Raw genomic sequence first — 25,262 nt, 5'->3', positions numbered from 1 at the left:
GAGTGTGATGCTTATTTAAAAATAAAAGCAAATAAGAATTTCAAAATTGTTAAGAAAAAAATGCAAAACAACGAACAAACGATAAAAACATTAAACAACCCGAGGGTCAACAGAGTCAAAGCTCTTGGGGTAGGGTGAGTGGTCATCCCACTCCAATCTCTATCAATGCTCCTTTTTGCCGCGGGGATTCACTGTGACCCTGCCCAGCACCGCTGCAGGTGAGAGCAAGCCCTTCCCTCACTCAGACACAGCGGCTGCATCAAGAGGACCAGGACAGAGCGGGTGTGAGGTTCCCCTTGCTAGGTTCCCACCACCCAAGAAGGGATCTATCCATGGCCAGAGCCATCTCATTGACTCCCAGGCAGACCCAGCAGGTTAGAGCGGCCGTCAGGACCCGGAACCTGCCCCACCGTGAACCAGGACGCGGAGGTCTTGCACATTAAAACACCCAGCGGAAAGATGGAGACCCAACTAAAGAGTTAAAGCAATAGTGACCCGAGGGGTCCCTTAGGGGAGGATTAAGAGACCAGACTATTGGTGGCCATCATTCTCAAAGGACTGCGATCACCTGCAAGGAGTGCAAAGCTCGAAGTGCCCCATGGATCCTGCTCTCGACAGAGAGGTGGCAGCCCTGGTTGAACACGGGCATCAGGTCCGGGTCCCTGGCTCCGCGAGTCCACAGAGTGATCTGGGTGTGTTTCTGGGCTGCCCCTGCGGCGCCCTGACCAGGTCCCCTGGTGGGGCGGGGGCGGGGCAGGCCTGGGGCTCCGCCCTCTGATGCCCTGGACGCCCCAGCTCTTAACCCGCGCGCTGGGGTGCCCGGCCACTGGGCTTCGCCAGCAAGCGAGTGGTCAGCAAGCAGTCGGAGCCGCAGCTGCGCGCATCCAGTCCCGAGGCTGAGGCCAGCTCGCCGGCATGGCTCCTGCAGTGGCTTCAGGTAGCAGCTCCCTGCCCAGTTACTTCGCTACCTTTCCAGACTTACTCTTTGTCTTTGAGTTTATGAGTGGCGTGCGCGCCCTGTCCCAGGGCCGGGAGGGGACGGGATGGCTGGAGCGGCCGCTCTCTCGCTGCACTGCGCAGCTATCCGAGGCCCAAGCTGGAAGCTGCGCGGGTCCCTGGAGCGTCAAGGTAGTGCGGACAGGGTGAGGTGGCCACCCTCAGAAAGTCCTTCCCACCGCCCAGTCTTTTGTTCCCTTCTAGACCAATGACAGTTCGCACCCCAGGTCAGATGCTGAGAGCAAGCCTGACAGGGTCTCCTTGTGCTGGGTCTTCAGGGCGGCGGGCCCAGTTTGCTCTGCCTGGCTGTGCAGGGAAAACTCACCCCGCTCTTTGCCCTGTGGTCAGACCAAGTCCTTGTAAGGATGCCTAGAGTGTTTCAAAGGACAAGGTTTTGTTTAAATAAAGAAAAGAAAGAAATCAGCAATAGAAACCTTAGTATTGCCGACCGAAGTTTAGAGATTAAGAGAAACTGAATCCGAATTATTCTCTTCTGGACTCTTTAAAGTTTCCGACGAATGAATGTATGTGAGACAAATTTGACCTGGAATTAGGAAAATAGAGGCCAGCGTTTGCTCCGTAGTTATTCTCCCCTGGAGGGCGGGGAGCCAGTCCCCACGGCTTGGCTGACCTTGAGGGCTGGAGAAGGCTCAGCACCTGCGGCTGGTCCCACCTTGCGCTGAAGGGACTGAGCAGCCCCTGTGGCTGCAGGAAAGATCTTTTCACTGTGGGTTCCTGGTAAGTGTCACTGTGTTGCTAGGCTTTAGATCCCCAGCGGCATCAATTCCCTGGGGGCTTCTGGTGCTTTATTTTGGGGGGGGAGGCGTGTGCTTTATTAATTCTGTGGGTGTGGTTGGCAGTTGGGGAGACCTTTTCCTGTTTGTACCACCCGGTGCAGAAGCCAGAGGCTTGGTTAAGGAGGACAGTGTGGGAAGCTGAAAGGTTCAGAGCAGGACCCCAGCTTCTTGTCTGATGGTGGGAGGTGTTTACACAGAAGAGAGGAGGCCCGTGTCATCCTTGAAGGACTTGGAAGAGGGGCCATGGGAAACCCAGTTGCTTCATGGCAGGTATATCATTCATCCAGATTGACTTCACATCCTGGGCATAGCCAGAACCATGGAAATAATATTTAAAAGAAATCTTGGACACCATTGAGCCCAGCCCCACTATTTATAGACAGGGACAGTCAGGCCCCAAGTTGGGAGGGGGTTGCTCAAGATCTGAGGGGTCTTTAGCTGGCTCTGGTGCCACCTGGGGATTTTCCACATTCCAGATTATCTGGCAAAACCCCCAACAGCACCAGGCACATGGACTCCGTTCAGGAGGCCCCTTGGGTCTGGCCTAGGCCTGAGAATACCCACTGGGTTTTCCTCCTTCATGAGGTTCCTCTGGGAGCTTCTGTTTCCCGTCTCCTGTCTGTGCAAGGTTGGACTTCTGAAAATGAGCAGGTTTTGTCTGGAACCCGGGACTAAGGAGTGAGTCCTCCCTTCAGGGCTTTACAAAGGCAGAGCTTTGCAACCCTAAGAAATCCTGTCTCCTGGTGCGATGTAATGGGCAGAGAGGCTTGTCAACAAAAAAGGTCTTAGTGTCTCTTGAATGTCCTGTGAGTGACTTAGGGTCTTCAAAGCCCTATGGGGCTCAGTGAAGGCAAATGGTTTGCCCTGACTTCCCAGAAGGGACAAACTCCCAGGGCTCCCTGGCCTCCTCTTAGTGGCTCAGCAGGGGGGCAGGAGTGCCCCTGAGGGTAGGAACAGCCCAGCCAGGCAGCAAGATCTAATCTGTAGGGGAGTGGGGAGGAGGGTCCCAGCCAACCCATCACGACCATCTTTGGTCAAAGTTCGGGGGGGGGGGGGGGGGGGGGGGGGGCAAATCTGAGAACCTTCTGTTAAACTTAGTCCTCTAGCCTGGTTTTATCACCTACCAGTAGTAGAAGTTTCTACAAAGAATAAATTCCCCTGGTTCATACCATTTCCCTGTCAGCTGTCTTAGAAATTGCTTCTCTTCCACTTCTGTATTCTCCCCCTGTAGCTGTCACTTCCCTGGAGGCCCTGGACATCTTACTCTACCTCTGAGTTTCTTTCTTGCTTTCTGTGTTAGAGGCTGGGTCGCTGCTGTCGGGGATGGAGAAGAGGAGCACACTAACCCTTCAGGTTTTCCTCTGCATGGATGGTGCACATGGAGCTGTGTGTGTTTTGATGTGAGGAAGGAATAGAGAAGAAAAGGGTCTGAGAGGTACCTGCTGCCCCTCGGAGGGTTTCCTTAAATTGTGGACTATGAAGCAACTCAACAAAAAGACAAAAACCCCAACTAGAAAATGGGAAAATGACTTGAACAGACACACAAACACACATTATACTCTGCCATGTTAGTCACCAGGGGAATGGGATGGAAGCCATGGGGCATATTGCTTCACACCATTAGACTGGCTGTTCTGGTTTAAATGGGTCCAGCAGCAAGGCCTTCAATAAAACTTCCAAACAAAAAGAAAGTGGAAAATAACAGGGTTGATTGGGGCATGGAAAAATATTGGAACTCTTGTGCATTGTTTCTGAAAATATAAGAGTTCAGACACCGTGGAAAACAGTTTGGTGGTTCCTCAAAAAATACCCTAGGACCCAGCAATTCCACCCCTACATACCTAACACAAGATTCAAACCAGGGACTCAAATAAGTACATGTACACATGTGTTCCTAGCAGCCCTATCCGCAATGACCTATAAGGGCCAAGAGTCCAGGTACCCATCAATGGATGAATTGGATAAACAACTTAGGATAGATCCGTACTGTGGAAAATTATCCAGTAATTGAAAGGAATGCATTTCTGATTCATCTTACAGAATTGATCAACCTTGAAAGCAGCTCTTGTCTGGAACCCTTGAAAACTGTATGCAGAAACCGGGTGTGGTAGCACACACCCATAATCCCCAGAGTCTAAGGCAAGTTCAGAGACGGGTTTAGCAATTTAGGGAGGCCCTAAGGGACCCAGTGGGAACCTGTCTCTAGATAAGATATCAAAAAGGGCTGGGAATGTGGCTCAGTGTTTAAGTGCCTCTGAGTTCAATCCCTGGTAGAAAGGAAGGAAGGAAGGAAGGAAGGAAGGAAGGAAGGAAGGAAGGAAGGAAGGAAGGAAGGGAGGGAGGGAGGGAGGGAGGGAGGGAGGGAGGGAGGGAGGGAAAAATCTGTATTCAGAGTGAAAGGGTCACAGATTGTAAGATTCTATTTATATAAAGTATCCCAAAGAGGTAAATCTGTAGAGACAGAACACATCCTGGTGGTTTTTCAGGTACTCAGGGAGGTGGGAATTGGGGAGCAATTAGATAGAGGCAATGGCTACACCACACTAGGAACATGTTGAACACCACTCAATTGGTTGATTTAAGATGACTGGGTTTGGCCAGGCGCGGGGGTTCCCGCTGATCATCTCAGCAACCCAGGAGGATAAAGTAGGAGGATCATAAGCTTGAGGTCAATCTGGGCAACTCAGCAAGACCCTGTCTCATAACAAACACAGAAATGGCTGGGGATGCAGCTCAGTGGTAAAGCACCCTGGATTCAGTCCCTCGTACAATAGTAATTGTCAAAGCCTAATGCTTTGCCTTGTTTCTTGGTGTTAAGGAAATAAAGCTTATACGATGGTGTCTAAGCCTGCTAGATGGCCCCTTGTTACCTTGTTCTCTCCTTCCTTCTTCCTCAGGGATATCCCTAGGCTGAAAGTGAAGCTCATCAGGCTGCACTATGACAATGAGCCTGGTGTTGTTAATGACAGCAGCATCCTGCACAAACCCTGCAACATGATGTTTTGAGGTTTACACATGTTGATGCTCTTTATGGATTCTTCTCTTGATGGACATTTTGGCTATTTCTGGTTTGCCACTTTTAGCTGTTGTGTACAGCACTGGCAAGACCCTTCTTGTAATTGCTGCAGGAATTTTTCTGGGAATGCAGGGAGGATATAGCTCGCTGGGTCAGAGGGCACACAATCTGTTTTCCCAGGTGTTATGTATCCACAGTCCCCAAGAGTTATCCCTGTTCACCCACCCCAGCAGGGGACTTAGTAGAAAGCTCAGCACCTCCACCTGCCCAGGCTCCTTCCAAGACTCTGCCTAATTTTGAATTAATTTATAAAGAACCCTCTCCCCCAAAAAAAACTATATAAATAAGCTTCAGGCTAGACCTGGACCTTCTCTGACTCTTTCAGGCAGCCTATGAAAGTCCCCATTGTTCTTCATCCTTGTCCCCCTCAGGTAGCATCAGACTTTGTAATTTTCGCTCACCCGTCGCATGTGAAACGCTTCATTATTTTTTAATTTTGTAGTGCATCAAGCCGATGATGAGTCACAGTTCAGTTTCTTAGGCCTGACATCCCAATAGCCTGGGAGGTGCAGATGTCTGTGGCCAGCAGGGTGAAGCTGCAGTCCACTCCCACGGCAGGGGATTGCCCACTGGAGCAGGCAGGGGTGGGACTGGCAAGCTCCCCCTGGCTCAGCACCCCTATCCCAGAGCTCCTGATTCTGAAGGCTACAAGGTCCTCACATGAAGTGGGAAGCAGGCCCAGCTCCTCAGTGTGCCCCCATCTTTTCAAGCACCCCCCAGGCAGTGGGGTCATGGCATCCCCCTGGATCCCAGGGGTGAGATGTCCAGGCCTTGCTTATGGCCTCCTCCCCTGCAAGAAAAAAAAAGTCCCCACCCACTGAGGATGCTTCTTTTCGGAGCCACAGTGTCTGCTTTCTCTTCTCTCTTCCCAGCCAGGGCTGCCATGACGCCCAGACGGCCACTGCCAGGTAGGAGGCTCCCATGGAATGCCAAGACCCCAGGAGGCCACTTCTCCCACAAAGTGCTCTGAGAGAAGAGACCTCCACCCTTTCAGGACATGGGAAGGAAGTCCCTGGGGACACTGCCAAGACCCTTGACCTACCTCCCTCCTCCCCTGTAGGCAGGCTGGCAAAGAAAGAATGGAGAGAACCATTCTTGGATGAGAGTGTACTAGGAATTCCATCTCGGGTGGGTGTTTCCCCTCCCGGCATGCCCCAGGAGCACACAGAACAGGCGCGGTCAGCCGTCCATGGGTGAAAGCCAGCCCGTGTTTGGAGGTAGAGGAGGGATAGGGGAGCCGTGGAATTGGTTTGCAGCTTTAATTTCTAAGGTAATTACTAAAACCAGAGCTGTTTTGTGATCCAAAATGAAGAGGGTCTTGTTATTACTTGCGAGTGACCAGACAAGTCTTGGATGCTCCTCCGTCTGGGGAAGAGTTGCTCCACAGAGCCAGGATGGGGTTTTGGGGTGATGGCAGAGTTCCCTTGGGTGGTCCACACTCCGGCTTCATTGAACAGGCAGCCTGACTCCTAGGAGACGAGATGCCCAATCATGAAACCTAATTTTCAGAACTGGGGGGAAATTGAGGCTCATAAAAGGATAATCTTGCCCAGGTCACCGGGTCCCCAGGGTCCCTGGAGCATATCCTACTGTGATGGCAAGTCTGTCCCATCCAGGCACCTAAGAGGGATGTTGTCTTCTAGAAAGGGCAGGGCTTGGGTTCCTTCTCTCCTTGCAGGGAGTGAAACTCAGAGCCACGGGAAGCTGACCAGTACACCACCGCCCTAATCAAAAACACATTCAGCAGGTTCTGAGTCACTAGGCCCCAGAATCTGCAAGTGATAAGCCCTGCACCCCGCCCCCCCACACACACACACGGGTTCAGGGTTCAGTGGGAGTGGTCATCTGCCCCCAGGCCACCCCTCAGGCTTTTTCAAAAGGTGTTTTGGGGTTCTCATGGGTCCAGGGCATGGATTCTCTGTCCCAGGAGAAATTTTCTGATGGCCTCAGCCAGGAGCCTGGCCTGTGGTCCCCAGGGAGTCGGACTGTCCCTACTTGGACAGCACAGGACAGCAGCTGGGATGACCTTTCCTGCTGCATTCGCTGGCTCCCAGCCCGGGGTCTTTGGCCTCTGTCGTGGGCCCCTCGATGGGGCTATTCAGGGAGGGGTACAGTCCCGTGCTGCCCGACTTTCTCCTTCCTACGTCTTTGCTGAAGGAAGGAGAATTATAGACAGAGGTCTCTGGTGCCGGGGGCGGGGTGAGGGGTGATCTTGGCTTTGAAAAGTGACTTTTCTAGTTTTTCAAGAACCCGAGGCCTGCTTTGATCAGGAGTCAGGGACTTCAAGCTGTTCTCTGGAAACTCAGTGTGGCCACCGTGGGATTGCCTGCTTGCTGCCCCATGGCCCAGCGACACTTCAACAGGTTGCCTTAATGCTTTTCCCAAGTCACCCCACAGGCTCTGGCTGTGGGAGAATGAAGGCACCCCCTCTGCTGACCGCTCTCAGGAGAGAGTGGGAGGACCTGGGATGCTGCTGCCAGGAGGAGAGCGCTCAAGTTTCAGATGGCCAAGAACAGAGGGTGACCATTGGCATCTCCACCCACTACACCAGCCAGGAGATTGTGAGAGCAGTGGTGCCGCCGGTCCACGCCAGTTCTCAGGACCTCAGGAAGGGCTGGGCTTTGCTCTGGGCCCAGAGCATCCTCCCTGAGAGAAGGGGCTGGGACGGGGCCACCTAGGGCCAGCCCGTCTTGAGCTAGACAGGGGCTGGGGGCTGAGTGTAATGGATTCCCCTCTGCCCAGCAGGAGGGTCTGGGTGCTTTCTACCTTGACATGAGCCAGTCTGGGGCCTCCTCCTGCTCTCTGAACCATCAGTCTCTGGACATGGCACTTTGGGCCCACAGTCTCCAGGGACAGGCAATGGCGGGTGTCCCCTGGTGTGGATGGGTGTGAGGATGGTGGTAGCAATGACCCATGGCCTTGAAGTAGGAAACCCAGGTCATGTGGCTGACCTCCTCTGGTTTTAGGTGGTTCTGAGGAGCATGGAGAATGGAGTAGGTCTCTGTTGGTGTTGCATCATGGTGGGTCCAAGATGCCTCTACATTCTGGTGGTGAGGCCCGGCTTCTAGAGCGCCTGCTGGGCCTCCAGCTGCCCCAGGCTGTCCCAGGGTGGAGAGGCACCACCCAGTGTTCTCTACCATTCTGGGTCTCAGGGTGCCCCCGCTGCCTCCTTATGGATGTCCCTGTGGGACCACACCCCCCCCAGCGTGGAGTCGTCTTAATGCAGTGAGTCCCTGGGCCTGGGGAGAACATGTAGCAAGTTAAAGGAAAGCTCGTCACCAACCATGATGGGTCCACACACATGGACAGTAGGAGGAGGGAGGTGGGGTGACATGGCCACTCTCAGTTGACCTGAAATTCAGATTCCTGTGAGGGTGTCCAGGACACACTGGGAGAGACACTGAAGTCCCCGTGAAGCTGCTGGATTGACTCTGGAAGGTCCCTAGAGGGGCTGTGAGGTGTGAGCACCCCAAAAAAGGGAGGAAGATGACATCCCTGGCCTGTGGGTGGGGGCAGGTGAGGGGTCAAGACTGCGTCCCAGGACAGGAACCCTGCGCCTGCAGATGAGGGGTGAGGTACTACTCCTTTCCTTCCAAGGCCGGGAGTTGATGGAGGCTCATTGTCCAGGTGGAGGGTGGGGCAGGGAGAAGCCAGCTTCCTGGAGCCACCTCCTCTGCCTGCCCTTCCTGTCCAGACGCCCCGGCGGCTGCCAGTCAGGGAGGACAAGGGGGCTGGTCTCTCTCCTTGATGCCACTATTCTGGTAAACTGCCGGTGGGACCCTAGGTGACCACAGGTGACCCTGGGTGACCCTGGGCTCTGAGGCCAGCTTGTCTGCATGCAGGCAATGGGTACGTCAGTTTCCATACCAATAAGATGGGGCTGTAGTAGCCCCACCTCAAGGACTATGGTGGGGTTCTTGGACAGTTGTGCGAGAACAGTTGTACGTTCTGAGAAACCCTTCCATGGGCGAGTCTGTCATTATGTGAACATCACAGAGTGACTTGCACAGACCAAGACCACTAGGATGATGCGTCCTGCAGCTCATGGCTACAGGTCAGGCACAGTTAGGTTAGGAGTGTGGCAGGAAGGTAGCCACCCCCCTGTGGGTCTTAGGACTCCCTCAGTCCAGCCAGAGTGCTCTGGGATCACTGGTCAACCTGCCCACCCACCACTACCTGGCACCTCAGGTGGCCCTGTGTGCCACTCTCAGGGCCAAGTGTGCAAGGCAAGGTGGGGTGAGGTTTGGGATTGGTGGGGCTGCTGAGGACACTCAGCTTGTTCTTTCCGTCCCCTGTCCCATTCAGATACCACTTTCTATAGGACCTTCCCAGTGGTCCTTCTTGCACTGAGAGGGGACAGCTGGGCTGAGGGCCATCCTGGCCAGCCTGATGGGGCAGCTGAGGAGAAGGCACAGTGGCTGCCCCATCTTGTTTTCTCTGTATCGGGGACCAGGCGCTTGCTGCGCTGCTCTGTGTGCCACTCAGCCAGACTGATGTGGGATGGGTGGGGCAGCATTGTGGTTCCCAGTGTCAGACTGATGGCTGCACCTGTCCCCAGGTGTAGGAACCCATTACCATGGGCAGGGATTAGCCTTTCCAAAGTGACTTGTCACGGGTGGCAGTGCAGGGCCTGTCTGGACGGGCATCTTCTCTGGGATGGGCATGCCCTGGCACAGAAGCCTGCCCTCACCTCCCCCCTTGCCTTCCCTGACAGGTGTGGTCAGATCTAGGGGCCTAGCAGGAAGGGAACCACCCGTGGTGGGTCTCCAGACGCCCCGGAAATCCAGCCCCAGCATTCACTCATGTCCACTGCCGTGGGGGCCGAGGGGAGGCTTCTTTGCCAGAGGTGGCCCTGCAGGCCAGCCTCACGGTTCCCTCCACCCAGTCTCCCACCTGGCCAACATTTACAGGTCATGAGAGGAGTCCTTGGCCTCAGGGGCAGACAGAGGGGTGCAACCGACATCGGTCACCAATCCCCAAGAGGGTATTCCTGGGACCCTCAGGAAGAGCGCCCGCCCAGTGGGCAGTGTCTCCCAGGGCTGTGGCACACTGTCCTGTGTGTTTGCTGGCCACATTTCCAGCTGGCTTGGTGACTCCTGTCGATACCTTTGGTTTTTCTTGCACTGAAGCTGCAGCTTTCTGGTCTAGTGTTTCCACTGATTTTGTCTTTTCCAGGTGGCTTACCCTGTGTTTTTCACCAAAACTCCAGGTTTCTGTTTATCTTGTTGGCTGAAGCTGGCAGGTAGAGGTGTGGCAGGCGAAATTTTCCATCCAAATGAGGACCTGGATCCGAGAGGCATTTTGATTCACTTGGGAGCTAATGAATGTCCTGTAGCTAGTGTGGGGTGTGTGTGGGGGGGTGGCTGTGAAGTCAGCTGTCGCCTGTTCTGTGGTGGCTGGTGCCCTGGGACAGGCTTCCCAGGGACTGGAGGTTGGGTGGAGCTATGGGCCTGGACAGGGATCTGCCCAGAACGGTCACCTGTTAATATCAACTGCAGGTCGAACTTGGCCTCCGTTTCTTGGAATTCCAAGTCTCTACCCCGCTTTTTACAAACAGACCCAAATCCCCTAAGTCCTGCTGTCCACTTCAGATTAGATAAAGGGACACTGTCTAAGCCTTCCTGGGTCATCATGATGGGTCCCTCTGAAAGGAAGGAGCCTGGAATCAAAGGGGTCGGAGGAGGGAGCCCCTGGCACAGGTAAGCTGAGCTAGGTAGCCTCCTGAGTATGCTCAGGGCTCGTCCCAGGGGAAGCCCAGAGGTCAGACCCCCACTAACCTGCCTTTCCAGAGGGCAGAGGGAGAGGGGTTCTCTACACAGAGCTACCTGACCTCCTCCCCAGTTACCTCCCATGGGATCAGCATCAGGGACAGGGCAGCAGTGCAGATCCCTGGACTCTGCTCCTGTCCCAGGCAGAGCATCTTGCTGGTCTTTCTGGGGCCCTGACACTTTCACCAAAGCCTGAATCTACCCTTGGTGCACCCAGTGCTGCTCCTGTGGGGACCAGCAGCGAGTCTGCAGAGGAGAGGAAGGAGACTGGTCTACCCTCCGTGTGTGTCATTGAATAAGGCTTATCTCCCTGGGTGTGCCTGTCCCCAGGGCTCACTGTGGTCACTCTGGAGTCTGTCCAGTGCATGACTGAGTGGCAGGGTGAAGGAGGCCTGCCCAGACTAGACAGGAGACCTGTGCCTCCATACCTGGGATGTGGGCTTCCCAAGGACTAGAGAAACCTGTGGTGTCTGCTTCCTGCCCTCTCAGCCTCCCCTCCCAACAGGGAGAGAGGCCCCCAGCCTCCCTCTGGACCTATCATGGGTGGGCAGGCCAAGGGCCTTGGGAAGGCCTCGCTGTTTAGGGGTCTTGTTTTTCCCCTTTCTGTGTTCTTCTGTGACCTGACGCCCTGCGTTCACCCTGGTCTCAGAGTCTGTCATCCTGTGAGGCCATGTCTGTCCTCCATGGTGGCTCCTCTTTAACCAGCCTCTGTACACAAGAATACATGCACACGTGGGTACACACATATACCCAACACCCACAGCTGCACAAATCAGCTCACATGCTCACACATGCACAACTCGCACATCAAAATGACACACGAATGCACACTCACAGAAGAAAACCACCCGTCTTCCACAGAACACGCAGGAGGATTCGTGAGCCATCACCCTTGAAGCTGGTGAGGCCGCTGGCCTCTCCTAGAGCACACAGTGATTGTGCTGGACAAACTGCCCACACATACCTGCCCCTGGCGCTGAAATAACCCTTGACTGATAAACTAGTTGGGTGAGAGCAGAGTCCGCAGCTGGTTGGGGCTGCTGTTCCTGGAGGTCTCAGGAGAGCTCCCTGTCCGGCCCGGAGCGCCAGGCAGCCTGGATTGTCCACACGTGCCACTCATCTGGCGAGACTATCTCTCTTTTCCCTCCCTGGGGACATGATTTTTGCCTATTGGCCCAATGGCAGCATGGCTCAGCATTGGGTGCAGGGTCTGAGTGCTGTGGCCAGTTCCTCTTGCTTCTCACTCTGGTGGCATTTGCTTGCAGGGGCCTCCCAGGGTGGGGTGGAGAGCCAGGCATGGGGGTCGGCTTTGGTTGAGGTCTTAGCCTGTCCTGCTGGAGAGGAGTCTCTGCTGCAGAGATCTTGACAGGGTCCAGTGAACCCCACCCGGGAAGCATCCAGAGAATTCCAGCAAGCCCCTGGCATGGACCTCAGTCACCAAGGCCTGCAGGGAAGTGCTGGGGATGAGGATGAAGAGCCCTTTCAGCCACACAGGCAAAGGAATTTGCAGACGAATATCGAGAATGTGCTGGAGAATTCCTTTCCCCTGGTGGGACTGAGGCTCATTGTTAGGAGAAAGGCCTCCCTCTGTCTTCATGCCTGACCCATTTCCTTCTGCAGAGGCAGATGAATTTTTCTCAGCTTTCAGTTTGTGGGAGATTGTGTGTTTTGCACTTTTTGATGCTTTGGAGGTAATTATTAAATTTCAGCCCTCAGCAAGTTTGGAAGTGGAGAGTTGTAGAGATCATAGACCCCTGGGCTTTTCACCTGGCCACAGGTGACACTTTGCTTGTCTATGACAATGGTTATAAGCACGTAGAACTCTCACTTGTACCTGGTTCTCAACTTCCATGATTATCATCATCACTATATTTTAGATAAGAGAAGAGAGAGGTTAAGGAACTTGCCCAGGATCAACACAGCTGAGATACAAACTTGCTAACTTGGTCTCTGGAGTCCGCACCCTTACCCACTCTAGTATACTTCCCATGGGTTAATTCAGAAAGAAAAAGAATCTTCCTGAGGGTCACATAGAGAGAGTTCCCCCAAACAGTTATCTCCTTAGGGGATGTTTTTAAAAATCTTTGAAAACATCTTGTAGAGTTTTGTACGTGGTCCTTGGTTCTTACAGAACTTCAGCTCTGCCCTGCATCCAACCCTGGACTGAATTGAAGAAGGTGATTTCCATCCCCAAATATCAAGGCAGGGAGGGACCTCCAAGAACCCGCACAGCTCCCCCATTCACAGTGACTCTGTGTCCTGGCAGTTAGAGGACACACAGGGACAAGCTAGTCTCATGTTCAAGGCAAGGTAGAGACCAAAACAAGAAGAGAGGAAATTTTAGGGTGACATTTTTCACAGAGAGATACGCAGAGCTGCAGAGGCGAGCTCAGGCCTCCCTGGAAAGCAGGGCACTCAGGAAGGACCTGTCTCCTCTTCTGTTTGGGCTGGAGTTACCAGAACATCACCAGGAGCCTGATGTTATGAAAATGTGTCTCCAGGCCCTGGGCAAAGAGCCGGGTCCTCTGCTCCTGGGCCTGAGCCCTGCTTCTCTCTGTTTGAGTCAGCCCTGGGCATGGTGCTGGGCACCACATTTTTTTAAGGTGTCCCACCTGATGAGATGCTGAGTCAGGACTGGGGACCACAGAGACTCAGCCCAGGTCCCACCCCCAGCTTCCAGCTAGGGACAGAATCCACGGGGATGTCCACATAGAGAGTTCTACCTGTGACGGCTGCTAGAAGCTGCACTATCCTGTTAGGAGGGATGGTGAAGGGGTGCAGGTCAGGGGAGACAGGACATGTCTGGACTTTAACGTGGGTAAGCAGACACCGGGCAGTGCCTCTGCTTGGGTGAATAACATTTTTAAAACACTTGTCTCTGATCGTTCGCCCCCTGGCAGCTGCAAGTTGCACAGAGCTGTCTTTACAAAGGGAGATTCTTGACCCCTCACCTACCCCTTGCTCTTGACAAATATTTGGCCATCGGGTCCTGAGGCCAGGCAGGAATGGCTTGCTCACTGCCCACGAGTGCCTTATCTGCCGGGTGTGGGTGCTTCGCCTGCTCTCTGTTTGCTTTCTGCCCACTTAGTAGGTGGAGAGCGGTGGGCGCCGGCTCCCATGAGTCACGCTTCACCTCAGCTCTCCACGCTCACCCCGATTTGAGCCCATCTCCTGCCGCCCCATGTCCCCACCTCGTGCTGGGCTCCCCGGTCATCTGAAGGTCCTGCATTAGCTTTAGCATCCTCTGGCCTTGGCATACACTCCTCCTCGCCCTGGAGAGCTGCTCCGTCACCCTTTGGCCTGCTGATCAGCCCAGTCCAGTTCTTTCAAGAATCAATGGAGGGACTGGACTGGGGTTGTGGCTCGGTGGTAAAGCACTTGCCTAGCACATGTGAGGCCCTGCATTCAATTCTCAGGACCCCACAGAAATAAATGAATAAAATAAAGGTCTATCAACATCATTTAAATTTTTTTTAAAAAAGAGTCATGGAGCTGGGCGCAAGCCTGTAATTCCAGCCACTCAGGAGGCTGAAGCAGGAAGATCATGAGTTCAAACCAGCCTCAGCAACTTAGAGAGGCTCTAAGCAACTCAGTGAGACCTTGTCTCAAAGTCAAAAGTAAAAAGGGCGGGGATGTGGCTCAATGGCCTAGTGTCCCTGGGTTGAATCCCCGGAACCAAAAAAAAAAAAAAAAAAGAGTCAATGGATACCATGCGCCAGGTCTGACTGCTTTGCCATCCAAGGCTGGGGTTGTCTGCCTTCATTACACACTACACAGGTGTCCCTCTGTGCTGTCAGGGATTGGTTCCAGGACACTCCACCCCACTCAGCTACCTAAATTGGGGGATGCCCAAGTCCCTGTATAAAATGGCATGATATTTGCATATGATTTATGGACATCCTCTGTATACTTTAAATCCTCTCTGCAGGAGTTCTGTTTTCTAATACAACATAAATTCTACATAGCCAGTTGTTATACCATATTATAGGGGGAATAGTGACAAGAAAAAATAGCCCCTACCATATTCATTATAGATGAAATTACTTTTCTGAATTTTTTAGGTGGGGTGACATATGGGGATTGACCTGAAGGGTGCTTTACCCATGAGCCACATCCCCAGAGCTTTTATTGTTATTTTTAGACAGGGTCTTGTTAGGTTGCTGAGGCTGGTCTGGAACTTGCCATCCTCCTGCCTCAGCCTCCCCAGCTGCTAGGATTCCAGGTGTGCACCACCATCAGCTATTTTTCTTAATAGTTTAGGTGTGTGGCTTGTGGGATCTGCAGATGTGGAACCTGCAGGGGTGAGGAGGGGCAGCTGAACCTGGCTGCTGCTCACGCATCTGTCTCTGATGGGCTGCTGGTCTCCGGGGTGGGCGGTGCCTTATCCCAGTTATTGGGTGGTGCTGGGCACAGTGCTACACGCTTCACACTCACGTCCACAGTTTCAGCCAGTTCACATCAGCCCACACCGTGGGGAGACTTCTGCCACTTGCTTGGTGGCAGAGAAAGTGGAGGCTGGGCCACTTGCCACAGCCTCCTGTTCCTGTGGAGCCCCTTGCATATCCAGTGGACCCTGTGGGATGCAGATGCCCCGGGGCCATAGCAGAGGGTGGAGCCTTTGCTCACCACAGCTGTGGCAGCCGCCAATGAGCTTCTGCAGGGGACCTGCACAGAGGGAAGAGCAGCAAAAGACTCTGCTCAGGGGAAGGCGACTAGTCCAGGGCGAGGCTGGACAGGATTCATCTCTGTCACAAGTAGAGGGATGAAGAAGGGCACAAGGCCTCTTCTGAGCCCTGCCTCTACTGCTGGCTTCCTCCTGCTACTCCCCTCCGGCTGTTCTGCCCTCACCCCGATGGCCCCTGAGCCTCCACCCTGTGGCAGTGGCTGGCCAGCTGTCCATACCCTGGGCAACTTCTGGCCAGGGCAGTGAAGGGCACAAAGGATGACCTGCAAGATGTTCTCCTGTGATAACGGTCACGCAAAAGTTCAGAATAGTGAACTCTGTAGACAGAAGGTAGATTAGTAGCTGCCTAGGGAGACACAGAGAAGCCCAGGCTGCGTGTATCTGGGTGTATGAACCCACTGACCTGGACACTTGCAGTGGGTGGGCCCTGCTGTATGCAAAATGCGTCTCTTTAAAGCTATCTAAAGAAAGCGACTTTTGCCAGGTGTGGTGGCACATGCCTGTAATCCCAGCAGCTCGGGAGGCTGGGGCAAGAGGATCAATTGTTCAAAGCCAGCCTCAACAAAAGCAACTCAGTTCCTGTCTCCAAAAAAAAAAAAAATACAAAATAGGGCTGGGGATGTGGCTCTGTGGTCAAGTGCCCCCAAGATCAATCCCCAGTATCCCCCTCAAAAAAAAAAAGAGACTTTCTTTCATACTCCTACTATGAAACTTACTATAGATAAACCATGCAAAGAAAAAACCCAATCTATTAAGGGCCATTTGTTAAATGAGGTAGGGCAGAGTCCTGTGGTTTGCCCAGGGGCTGGGGGCTGGGGCTGAGCCCAATCTTGGCTTTGGTCTATGGACAGCTGTAGACAGAGGATCAGACTGTGGACTCCAGGATCCTGAATTCATGGGCAAGAGAGAGAGAGAGAGAGAGAGAGAGAGAGAGAGAGAGAGAGAGAGAGAGAGAGAGAGATAGGGACGGTGCATTCCCCAGGAAGCTGGGACATTGCCTTCGTCAGGCTGGGAAGCAGACCCAAGGCAGGTCTGGCCATCCCCAAGTTCCTTCTGTGTGGCTGCTGGAAGCTCAGAGCCAGAGTTGGAAACCAGCATGTGTGAGACCTGGGTGAGCATGTGGAGCAGGACCCCTGCTCTGATCTTCTGTCATTGGTCCTCCCCTTGACTGCGGACCACCATTCCTACCTCAGGCCACACAGGGAAGAATCTGGTTGTAAGAGGTGAATTGAAATGACTGCAGACTGGGAGCTGAGTGCCCTTTCCGACTGTGCCGTTTCCAGGTGCCACCTGGGTGCCAAGTGACCTTGAACGAATTTTACAGTTGATTCAGCCACAATTACAATATTGCCACCATAAACATAAAAACAAGCCACGATCCAATTCATCTTTGCCTGCTGGTGCTTCAGGGGAAGCCCAGGCACCCAGCTCCACGCTGCACCCTTCTTACGTGAATCAGAAACCCCCCAGAGAGCAACAGTGTTCCTCAATGCTAAGTCCACTGGCCACCACGAGCACCTCAGTCCCAAGGTCCCACAGGCCTATAAAGGAGTGCTCGCCCACCATGGGTGACCCAAGGTGCTCCTTCGGGGGTTATAGTTCATGAGGCACTTGAGTCTAGCTGTGACCACTCACCAGAACACCAAGGCCCATTAACCCGGGAGGAATAGCCAGTGGTCCTCCTAGGCCCCCAGGAGTCAGCAGCTACATGCAAGGGGGACTTCCTTCCCACCATCCCCTGGTTGGGGAAAGGGCCATATCACCACCAACCAGGTACATTTATGCTCAAGCTGAGGCCCCAAGGAGATGTGCAGGACCCCCCGGGGGGCATATGGACAAGGAACCTTAGATCCAGCTCCTCAGATGGGCACAGGTGACCAGACCTAGAGGGGGTCCCAGGCTGATGCCTCTTTCTGCCCACTAGCTGGACATGACTGACCAACTCTCCTTCCTCCATGCCTTCCTCCTTCTCCTCCTCATCCCTGTCCTGCACAGCCATTGACCTGCTCATATCCCTGGGTCAGTGCCTTTGAGGAAGAGGTTGAGTCATCTGGTCGATCTTCAACACAACGATAAGAAATCTGCACACACCCTCTCCCAGGTGGTTGGAGGATTCTCACTTCTTTGTGGGGAGTTACCAGGGTTGAACCCAGAGGCACTCGACCCCTGAGCCCCATCCCAGCCCTGTTTGTATTTTTATTTAGAGACAGGTCTCACTGAGTTGCTTAGCACCTCGCCACTGCTGAGGATGGCTCTGAATTCATCATGATCCTCCTGCCTCAGCCTCCCCAGCCACTGGGATTACTAGCATGTGCCACCATGCCCAGTGGACTTTCATTTTTTAGGTTGTCCAGTGTGTGCCACTGGCCCTGCTGCGTGTCATCAGGGAGTGAGACACCCACATTTGGTTAATTCAGAACAATTTTGTTTAGATGAACCCAGATACTTTATTGCACTGATTTTTCTACCCAATGTGACTGTCCCTGATGATCCCCAGCCAAGAGGCTGAGAGGACACTGTGGAGATGGTGGTACTTCTTACCTAGCAGGTGGGCGGCAGGTACACAAGATGGGGTCAAGGCACCATGAGGGTTGTCACTGCAGGGGATGGAGGACTGGAAACTCAGCCCAGGTGCTCAGACAGTGCCACACTCCGCAGGTCTTTGGAGACCTCCACCTCCAGAGCTACCTCCTCCCGTGTCCTAGTCCAGGCCTCACCTGGAGGGAGTCAGGCAGATGAGGCTGGGCTGATGGCCACTGGGGTAAAGAGGATCAAGGAGAGGTAGAGACAGCCCCAGCATGGGATCACTGAAGATGTTAGGGCCTCTGCTCCGTCCCCGTGCTCCCTTCTGAAAACAGCTCACCGACCCTGGGGACATCAGCTGGGGTGCCCCCTGGCTAACCCCAGGGTGTGCAGCCTTCACACCTGTCCTTGGCCATCCAAGGAGATAGGACTGACCTGGACCCTCTCCATTCCAACCCCAGCTCCAACAGAGCACTTCCTGAACTTGGAAGTGGAAGGGGTCAAATCTTAAAACAAAACAACAAAACACAGTAACATAGTGCAGCTGATTTGCTTTGCCAAGATCAGAAGAATCGACTGATTGTAAGTATTTCATAAAAGAAAGGACATTTTCATAGCCATGTAAGTGAGGATAGACTCTCAGGACAGCCTTCTCGTGACAGTGCTGAATGATGTTAAGTTCTTTTTAGAAATGACAAATTATGTCCATGTCCTCTCTACATGGGTCTTCCTCCACCAGTGTTGTTGTGAGAGCTAACTGAGCTAATATTTGTCAAGTGTGTCTGATGATGCCGGGCATGTTAGTGTGATAAAAGGCTTACTACTAAAAAAAAATTAAACTGTATTTAAAAAAAATAAAGGAAAGTGATATTGAGGGTGATTGAAAAGACTGAGGTTGGAGACCTAGTCCAGGACTTTGGGGGATGAAAGGGTCATTTTTTGGCAAGGAATATGCCCACCCAGTTGTCTTGGCCTCCTTCTTTTGTTTCTGCACCCCCAGCGCCCCCCTGAAGCTGTGCCCTGGGGGCTGTGAACCCCTCTGGTCTGACTCCACTCCTGCTCCTCTCTGCAGATCTTCGGGGGCCTGGTATGGATCCTGATCACGTCCTCCCTGGTGCCCATACCCCTGATCCAGGGCTGGGTGATGTTTGTGTCTGTGTTCTGCTTTGTGGCCACCACTGCCTGCTTGTCTTGTACATCATTGGCACCCACGGCAGGGAGACGTCCTGGGTCACCCTGGTGAGTGCCAGCCGAGGGCTTTGGTGGGAAGCGGGAGAGTTGGGCCTTTTCCCTGGGAAACTGGCTTCTTGGGACATGGTGGGGCTGCCCTAGAGATGTCTCCTGGCACATTCCAAGGCCGAGCTGGCCCAGCCTCAGCCAGCAGCCAGGGCTCCCGCAGCTAGGAGGCTTGAGGTGGAAGCAGAGGTTGATGTCTGTGCTGCTGGTCAATGTCCTCTTGGGCTGCTCAGCTTCATCTCCTGTGACCACTGTTTACCCATAACCACGGCCCCACCCCTCCTCATCCACCTGCACCTCTGTTACCAAGAGGGCTGCCTTCACCTTGTGGAGCAGGGTCCCGGAGGCTGGCCCCTGCCATGACTCCCCAGTGGCCAGGCCACGCATGCTGCAGGGCTCCCCTGCCACTGGCTTCTACACAGGGCTGACAGAAAGGATCTGGGAACACAAATGGCATGTGGCCTTTCTTCTGTGTAAGATCCACTGTGAGGCCCTGGAGACCAGCAGCACCCTCATACGGGATACCTGCCCACTAGAGAGGGCCCAGGAACCCACTCTCAAGAGGCTTCCTGCTTGGACTCTTGAAATCTCTGCTAAATTACAACTAAAAACAGCAGCGTTTCAACTCTTTTGCTTTGAAATATGCCAGGAATAGGAAAAAAAAAAAAAACACAAATAAATAAACCCAACAAAATGGAAAAAAAACAGAACACTGGAAATGGCCTTGTCCTCTCACTGGTCAAAGAGGCCGTGTTGGAGCCAGGTCTGTGACCACTCTGCACATCTCAGGCCCTGAGCCAGCTTCCACCTATTAGACTCCAAGCTGTCCCCACCTCCTGCTGGAGCCACCTGCAGGGCAAGCAGGGACCCTTCATCTCAGTGCTTTCTGGGTCCCCAAGATGAGGAACTTCAGCTCCCCTGGGCTGCACTGGTCACACCACCTCTGTGAGGAGACAGGCTGGGGACTGGTGGGTGGGAGTCAGAGGAAGCAGCCGCGGATTGCAAGGGACCTGAGCCAGGCCAGATGGGGACAAGTGGGGAGAGGCGCTGTGTCCTGGACTCTTTCCCTCCCATCCCTCTGATGCCTGCCCCTTCTGACTCCCAGGACGCAGCCTACCAGTGCGTCGCTGCCCTGTTCTACCTCAGCGCCTCCGTCCTGGAAGCCCTGGCCACCATCTCCATGCAGGACAGCTTCATCTACAAGCACTACCCCGAGAACATCGTGGCCGTGGTGAGTCCCGCCTGCCAGCAGGCACATGCGCACAAGCAGCTCTTGCTGTGCTGCCACTAGGTGTAGCGGAGGCTGTGCCCTGAGAAGGGAGTGCTAAGCCCAATGCACCCCAGTGGCCAGGCCTGGAGTGCAGGCGTCTGAGCGCCCCCAGTGTCTGATGGATCGTGCACCATCTTATTTAACCCTCTCAAAACCCCATGACCTGGGTACCGATGCAGGGCAGAGAGAACCTGTGTTCTCTGTGGCCAGGTGCTGTGCCACTCATGACCTTGGCACAAGTTTGGGGCAGTGTTTCTGGATGCCAAATGCCAATGTCTTGGCTTGGCACAAGATCACGAGCCACCACACAGCTTTGTAGGTTCAAACAGCAATTCTTTATTCCCGATCTCACACCAGCCTCCACACACGCTCAGGGGAAATTCTCAATCTCCCCCACAATACACATCCTAAATACTTTTTCTCCATGAGAACTCAGCGGGAACTCAGGCAGCAGGCACGCCCTACTCCCAGCAGCAATAATCTTCAACCTCTCACTTCCCTAAAACTCCTTTTGTCTTAAACTGGGAACACCCTAAGGAGCGGGATACTTCCTCAAACCTGATCAGCTCTAAATCCAGATCCGCCTTGGTCCTTGAGCAAGGTCACCTTACATGCAATGTCAACAGCGAAATACATTTAACATGGGGTATGCTGGCAAGGAAATTTTGAAGCGTCATTCCTACTTGACAATGGCCCTCAGCATCTGGACACTTGGGCCTTGTGACCCTGGCCCTCCCAAGGGTTGTCCACTGAAGCAGACATTCAGGGACAGGGATACTAAGGTCAGGGACAGATTTTCTTTTAATGGGATGGGTGGGAAGTGCAGGGAGAAAGGATGTTTCACAGAAGCTTTTTCCAGGGCTGCCCAGGGGTGCGCCTGGGCCCATGAACTTGCTCCGGCTGACAGTGGATTTCTAACTGGGTACAGTGCAAAACCAGAACGGGTTCCGAGAAAGAGCTCCTCAGATTTCTAGAAGTCAACCCATGTCATGCAGATCCTGGTGCAAAATATGGTAGTAGCCCACAAATAGCTGTTCCGGTGGCCAGACTGGCTCTTCCTCCTTTAGGATGGGGCAGGGCAGAGGCAGAGAGCAGCCCATGGGGATGGGCAGTGGCCAGCTTTGGGATGGGGTCTGGTGAAAAAGTCCCTCATAGCCTCATCCCTGTGGGCCAGACCCTTTCTCTCAATAAACTGCCAACTTACAGCCACTTCCCTAATCATGGCCACCTCGGGGTCCCTGACACCCCCTGAAGTGTCTCTCGGTGTGAGGACATCTCCCCACATGGCCAGTTTCTAAGCAGTAGCACAGCCAGCCAGGAGCCTGGTTGCTCTTCCCTCCCTGAAACGCTGGTCCTCCATCTCCACCATCATCCCTCGGACCACTCCGATTCTTCTCTCTGTCTCGGGGGCACCTCTACCTCTCCCTATCCAATCCCAGAAGACGCTCTCTCAACAGACATCAGCAAAGCATTTGGCAGTTCCCATAAAATTGTTGCAGACTGTGGTAGCAAAACATAGATGGATTATGGTTGGTGGGTCTATGCTTGATGAAAAAGTCCAGGTGGGGCGGATAAGTGCCAGGGCAGGTCTCCAGTTGAGAACCACTGGGCTCTAGTGGATTGTGCTGTATTGTGACTTTTCCTTTTTATCGAAAGGCAGCGTACACTCAGAGAAGTGCACAGGCCACAAGTGTACAGCTTGAATTTTCAGAAAGTGAGATTCCCTGTGCAGCTAGCGTCCAGATGGAGAAATAGGACTCAGTAAATAAAGAGCTTCCAGAAATACCCCTCTTGTCCTACCACTACCACTGTGCAACTCTGCCACCTGTCAGCTTCTGATTTCTAGCACCCAATTCAGTTTTGCCTACCTTTGAACTTCACTCGAGTAGGGTTACACCAGGTCCATTCTTTTATGACCAGCTTCTTTCTCTCAACCTGGTTTGTGAGATTCATCTTGTGGTCAAGTATAGATGTGTATTGTTTATTTTCACTGCAGTTTAGTATTTAGTATAAATATTTAGTATTTAGTGACATTTCTCCATTCCATGTTTGCTTATGTCCCCACATTTTGTTAGTGGAGTGGGATAGTCATGAGCATGCCCAGGTAAAGTCAAGAGTGCTAGAATCAAGATCCAAATGTTCTCAGCAGGCAGATGCACTGAACCAAAATCATGAAGGTAAATGCAAACCAGGTTCCATGCAGTCATGAGATCCACTAAAAACATCCACTGGATCAGGACATGGGGCAGAGGAAGTCATCGTTCCTCAGGATTTAACCCCAGATCCCTCCCAGCCATAGCATGCCCCTCAGGTGGTCTTGGGGTGGCCATTGCAGGGCATATGGGGGCCTGGGGAGGGGTCTCCAAGCCTCTCTCACTTTGAAGGCTTCTGGCCTGTCTTGAGGCTTCTGTGTGGTTCCTGATTGGGACATGTCTCAGAACCTGAGCTTCTTCCCCATCTTGTTTGGTGGTGGCAGAACCTCCTTGCAAAACAGGATTGGTGGAAGCTGCCTGCAGAGACCCGGAGATTTCTAGAGAAATCTGGAGGTTTCTTCTAATGGCAGGGTATCTGAAGCCAGAACCCATCCCTGCATGTCCCGGCTCTAACCGCCCTCAGCGTGCCATTCTTCACCCCATTTGCAAAACAGTTTCTATTTCCTGTTACAGTGGGGACTTCTTCTGGGCTTGTGCCAAAGGGCCTCTATGGCCTGGGAGTGCCACCGGATGGGCACAGGGGGGTTTTGGGGCTGCTCACTCGGGCGTGAGCACGCCCTTCAGACCCAGGAGTGCTGACATGAATTCTCTTAGGCTTGTTATTAAGTAACTCAGCTTACTCATCACCTCTGGCCAGCCAGCGGGGGGAGAGCTTGCCCAAGCGTGGGGGCAGAGTGAGAGCGGGCACCCTGATGGCTGCTGTTTATGGCATTTTTCAAGAGTCACAGAAGCGTAGCCACCCTAAGTGTTGTGCTTGGGCTAGAAACTCTTGGCCCCTGCCCAAAGTCAAAAAACAGGTGCAGAGATTGAATTTGGGGGCAGGTGAGCCTTAGGAAGGAGGGTGACAGGAGCAGGCAGTGCCCAAGTGACATGCAAGTCACCAGTGACCATTGCCACCACCCCAGGGCCGTTGTTCCCAGTGACAAAATGGCCGTATCCTCTCACAGCCTTATTATTTTTAATTGATTAATTAAGTCATTTAAATCAGGTATATATGGCAGCAGAATGCATTTTGATTCGTTGTAAGCAATTGTCACAGCTTTCTTAGGGAGCCCCTTCTTTTTGACAAAAGCTAGACATTCTCCTTACCTTCCCTGACCTGCACTTCCCATGGACCCTGGCCTTCACCCTTGCCTGGGCAATGATGGATCCCAGGATAAGAGTCCAATAGGGTGTCGGGATGTCCAGGAGCTTGGAGACCCCAGCGAGGGCCAGCAGGCCCATGCCTCAGATCTCATAGCTCAGCCACCACCATCACTGGTGGCCGCTGTCTTGCTGGTGCCTGTGAGCGGGAGGGGGGCAGTTTCCACTGAGTCATTGACACCTGCCTGGATGCTTTCCTTGCAGAGGCCCTCAGTGTTCCCATTTCAAGTCAGCTGACCACACCTGGACACTGGGTAAAGTTGGTAGTTTCATCTTGCATTCTAGGACCCAGGGATCTTGAGTCAGGTCCCCTGGGGCTGTGTGGGGAGAGGATTAGGGATGCACCTAGGCTCCCAAGGAAAGGGTGTGCGCATGAGTGACGGGCAGTGGCAGCCCCAGGACCATGTGGTGCTCCAGGCAGCATGGACCCGTGGGCCTCCCTGCCTGCCCCCCACCCCCAACACTAATGGGGCTCTCTCTGGGTTCCAGGTGTTCTCCTACATCGCCACGCTGCTCTACGTGGTCCATGCCATGTTCTCTTTAATTAGGTGGAAGTCGTCATAAAGTAGCCAGACTTGAGCTGAAAACCCAGAGGTGTTGGCGGATCAGCCCATCCTTCAGCGTTAACTTTCTAGAAGGCAGACATGCTCTCAAGGGGGCAAAAAGAAGAGAAAAAAAGCAACACTTTCCCATGGGTATCATGTTGACCTTCCCATTGACCTTTCCACCATGGCAGGGACTGGCTGCTAACCTGCAGTGCTGAGCTGTCCAGGACCTCTTCCTGTCTGTGAGAGAGCCTGTGGGGTGGGACACAGGGAGTGTGACCTCAGAAGACCACAGCATCCCCTGCTGGCCCCTGGGCTGGGTCTTGAGAACAGCAGATGGGAGCTCCCACGGGCTCCATGGAGACCCATTTCATGGGGTGCTTCTAAGCGTCGCAGGAACTGAAACTCACCCGACTGACATTTCCAGATGCCACAACGGAAGATGAGAACCCTCTGACTTTATAAAGTGCCCGTGTGTACAGTTCCTCTGTGGCTGTGCTGGGGGTTTGGTTTGAATTGTCCTGTGCTGGGAACCAGCTCCTGGCAGCCTTCTGAGGACCTTTGACTTAATCAGGAGGCAGCCTCAGTGACAGTAAGATGACATCATGCACGCTCAGCCACTGCCCTCACCCTCCCAGAATCCCACTGCCCAGATGGCATCCCCTCCCTGGAAACTCGCCAAGTGCCAGCCTGGGCCCCAGTCATTCCCCCCAGTAGTCTGTGCTCAATTAGAATTCCCTTAAACCACCCAGCGTGGTGGCACCCGCCTGTGGTCCCAGTGGCTTCAGAGGCTGAGGCAGGAGGATGGCAAATCCAGCTTCAGCAGCTCAGTGAGGCGCTAAGCAACTCAGTGAGATCCTGGCTCTAAATGAAATACAAGAAAGGGCTGGGGATGTGGCCCAGTGTGTTAGTGCCCCAGGGTTCAATCCCTGGTAAGAAAGAAAGAAAGGAAGGAAGGAAGGAAGGAAGGAAGGAAGGAAGGGAGGGAGGGAGGGAGGGAGGGAGGGAGGG

The 25,262-nt window shown here is 53.5% G+C and overlaps 1 protein-coding gene across 2 annotated transcripts; it reads left to right on the top strand.

The window, feature by feature from the left end:
* The first annotated feature begins 915 nt into the window (after window positions 1–915).
* LOC144374818 (myelin and lymphocyte protein-like) lies at window positions 916–25,207 on the top strand. Of its 2 annotated transcripts, XM_078037582.1 has the most exons (3): window positions 916–1,008; window positions 20,186–20,311; window positions 24,196–25,207. In XM_078037582.1, the coding sequence occupies exons 1-3, from the start codon at window positions 916–918 to the stop codon at window positions 24,268–24,270; spliced, it is 294 nt and encodes a 97-aa protein (XP_077893708.1). In that variant the 3' UTR covers window positions 24,271–25,207. The 2 variants fall into 2 exon arrangements, with proteins under 2 accessions (XP_077893708.1, XP_077893709.1); XM_078037583.1 differs by lacking the exon at window positions 20,186–20,311.
* The last annotated feature ends 55 nt before the right edge of the window (window positions 25,208–25,262 follow it).

This window comes from Ictidomys tridecemlineatus, unplaced genomic scaffold (assembly GCF_052094955.1).
Source record: "Ictidomys tridecemlineatus isolate mIctTri1 unplaced genomic scaffold, mIctTri1.hap1 Scaffold_89, whole genome shotgun sequence".
Classification (NCBI taxonomy): domain Eukaryota; kingdom Metazoa; phylum Chordata; class Mammalia; order Rodentia; family Sciuridae; genus Ictidomys; species Ictidomys tridecemlineatus.
Note: the sequence above shows the minus strand (reverse complement) of the source record. Positions and strands in the feature narration are given on the sequence as shown.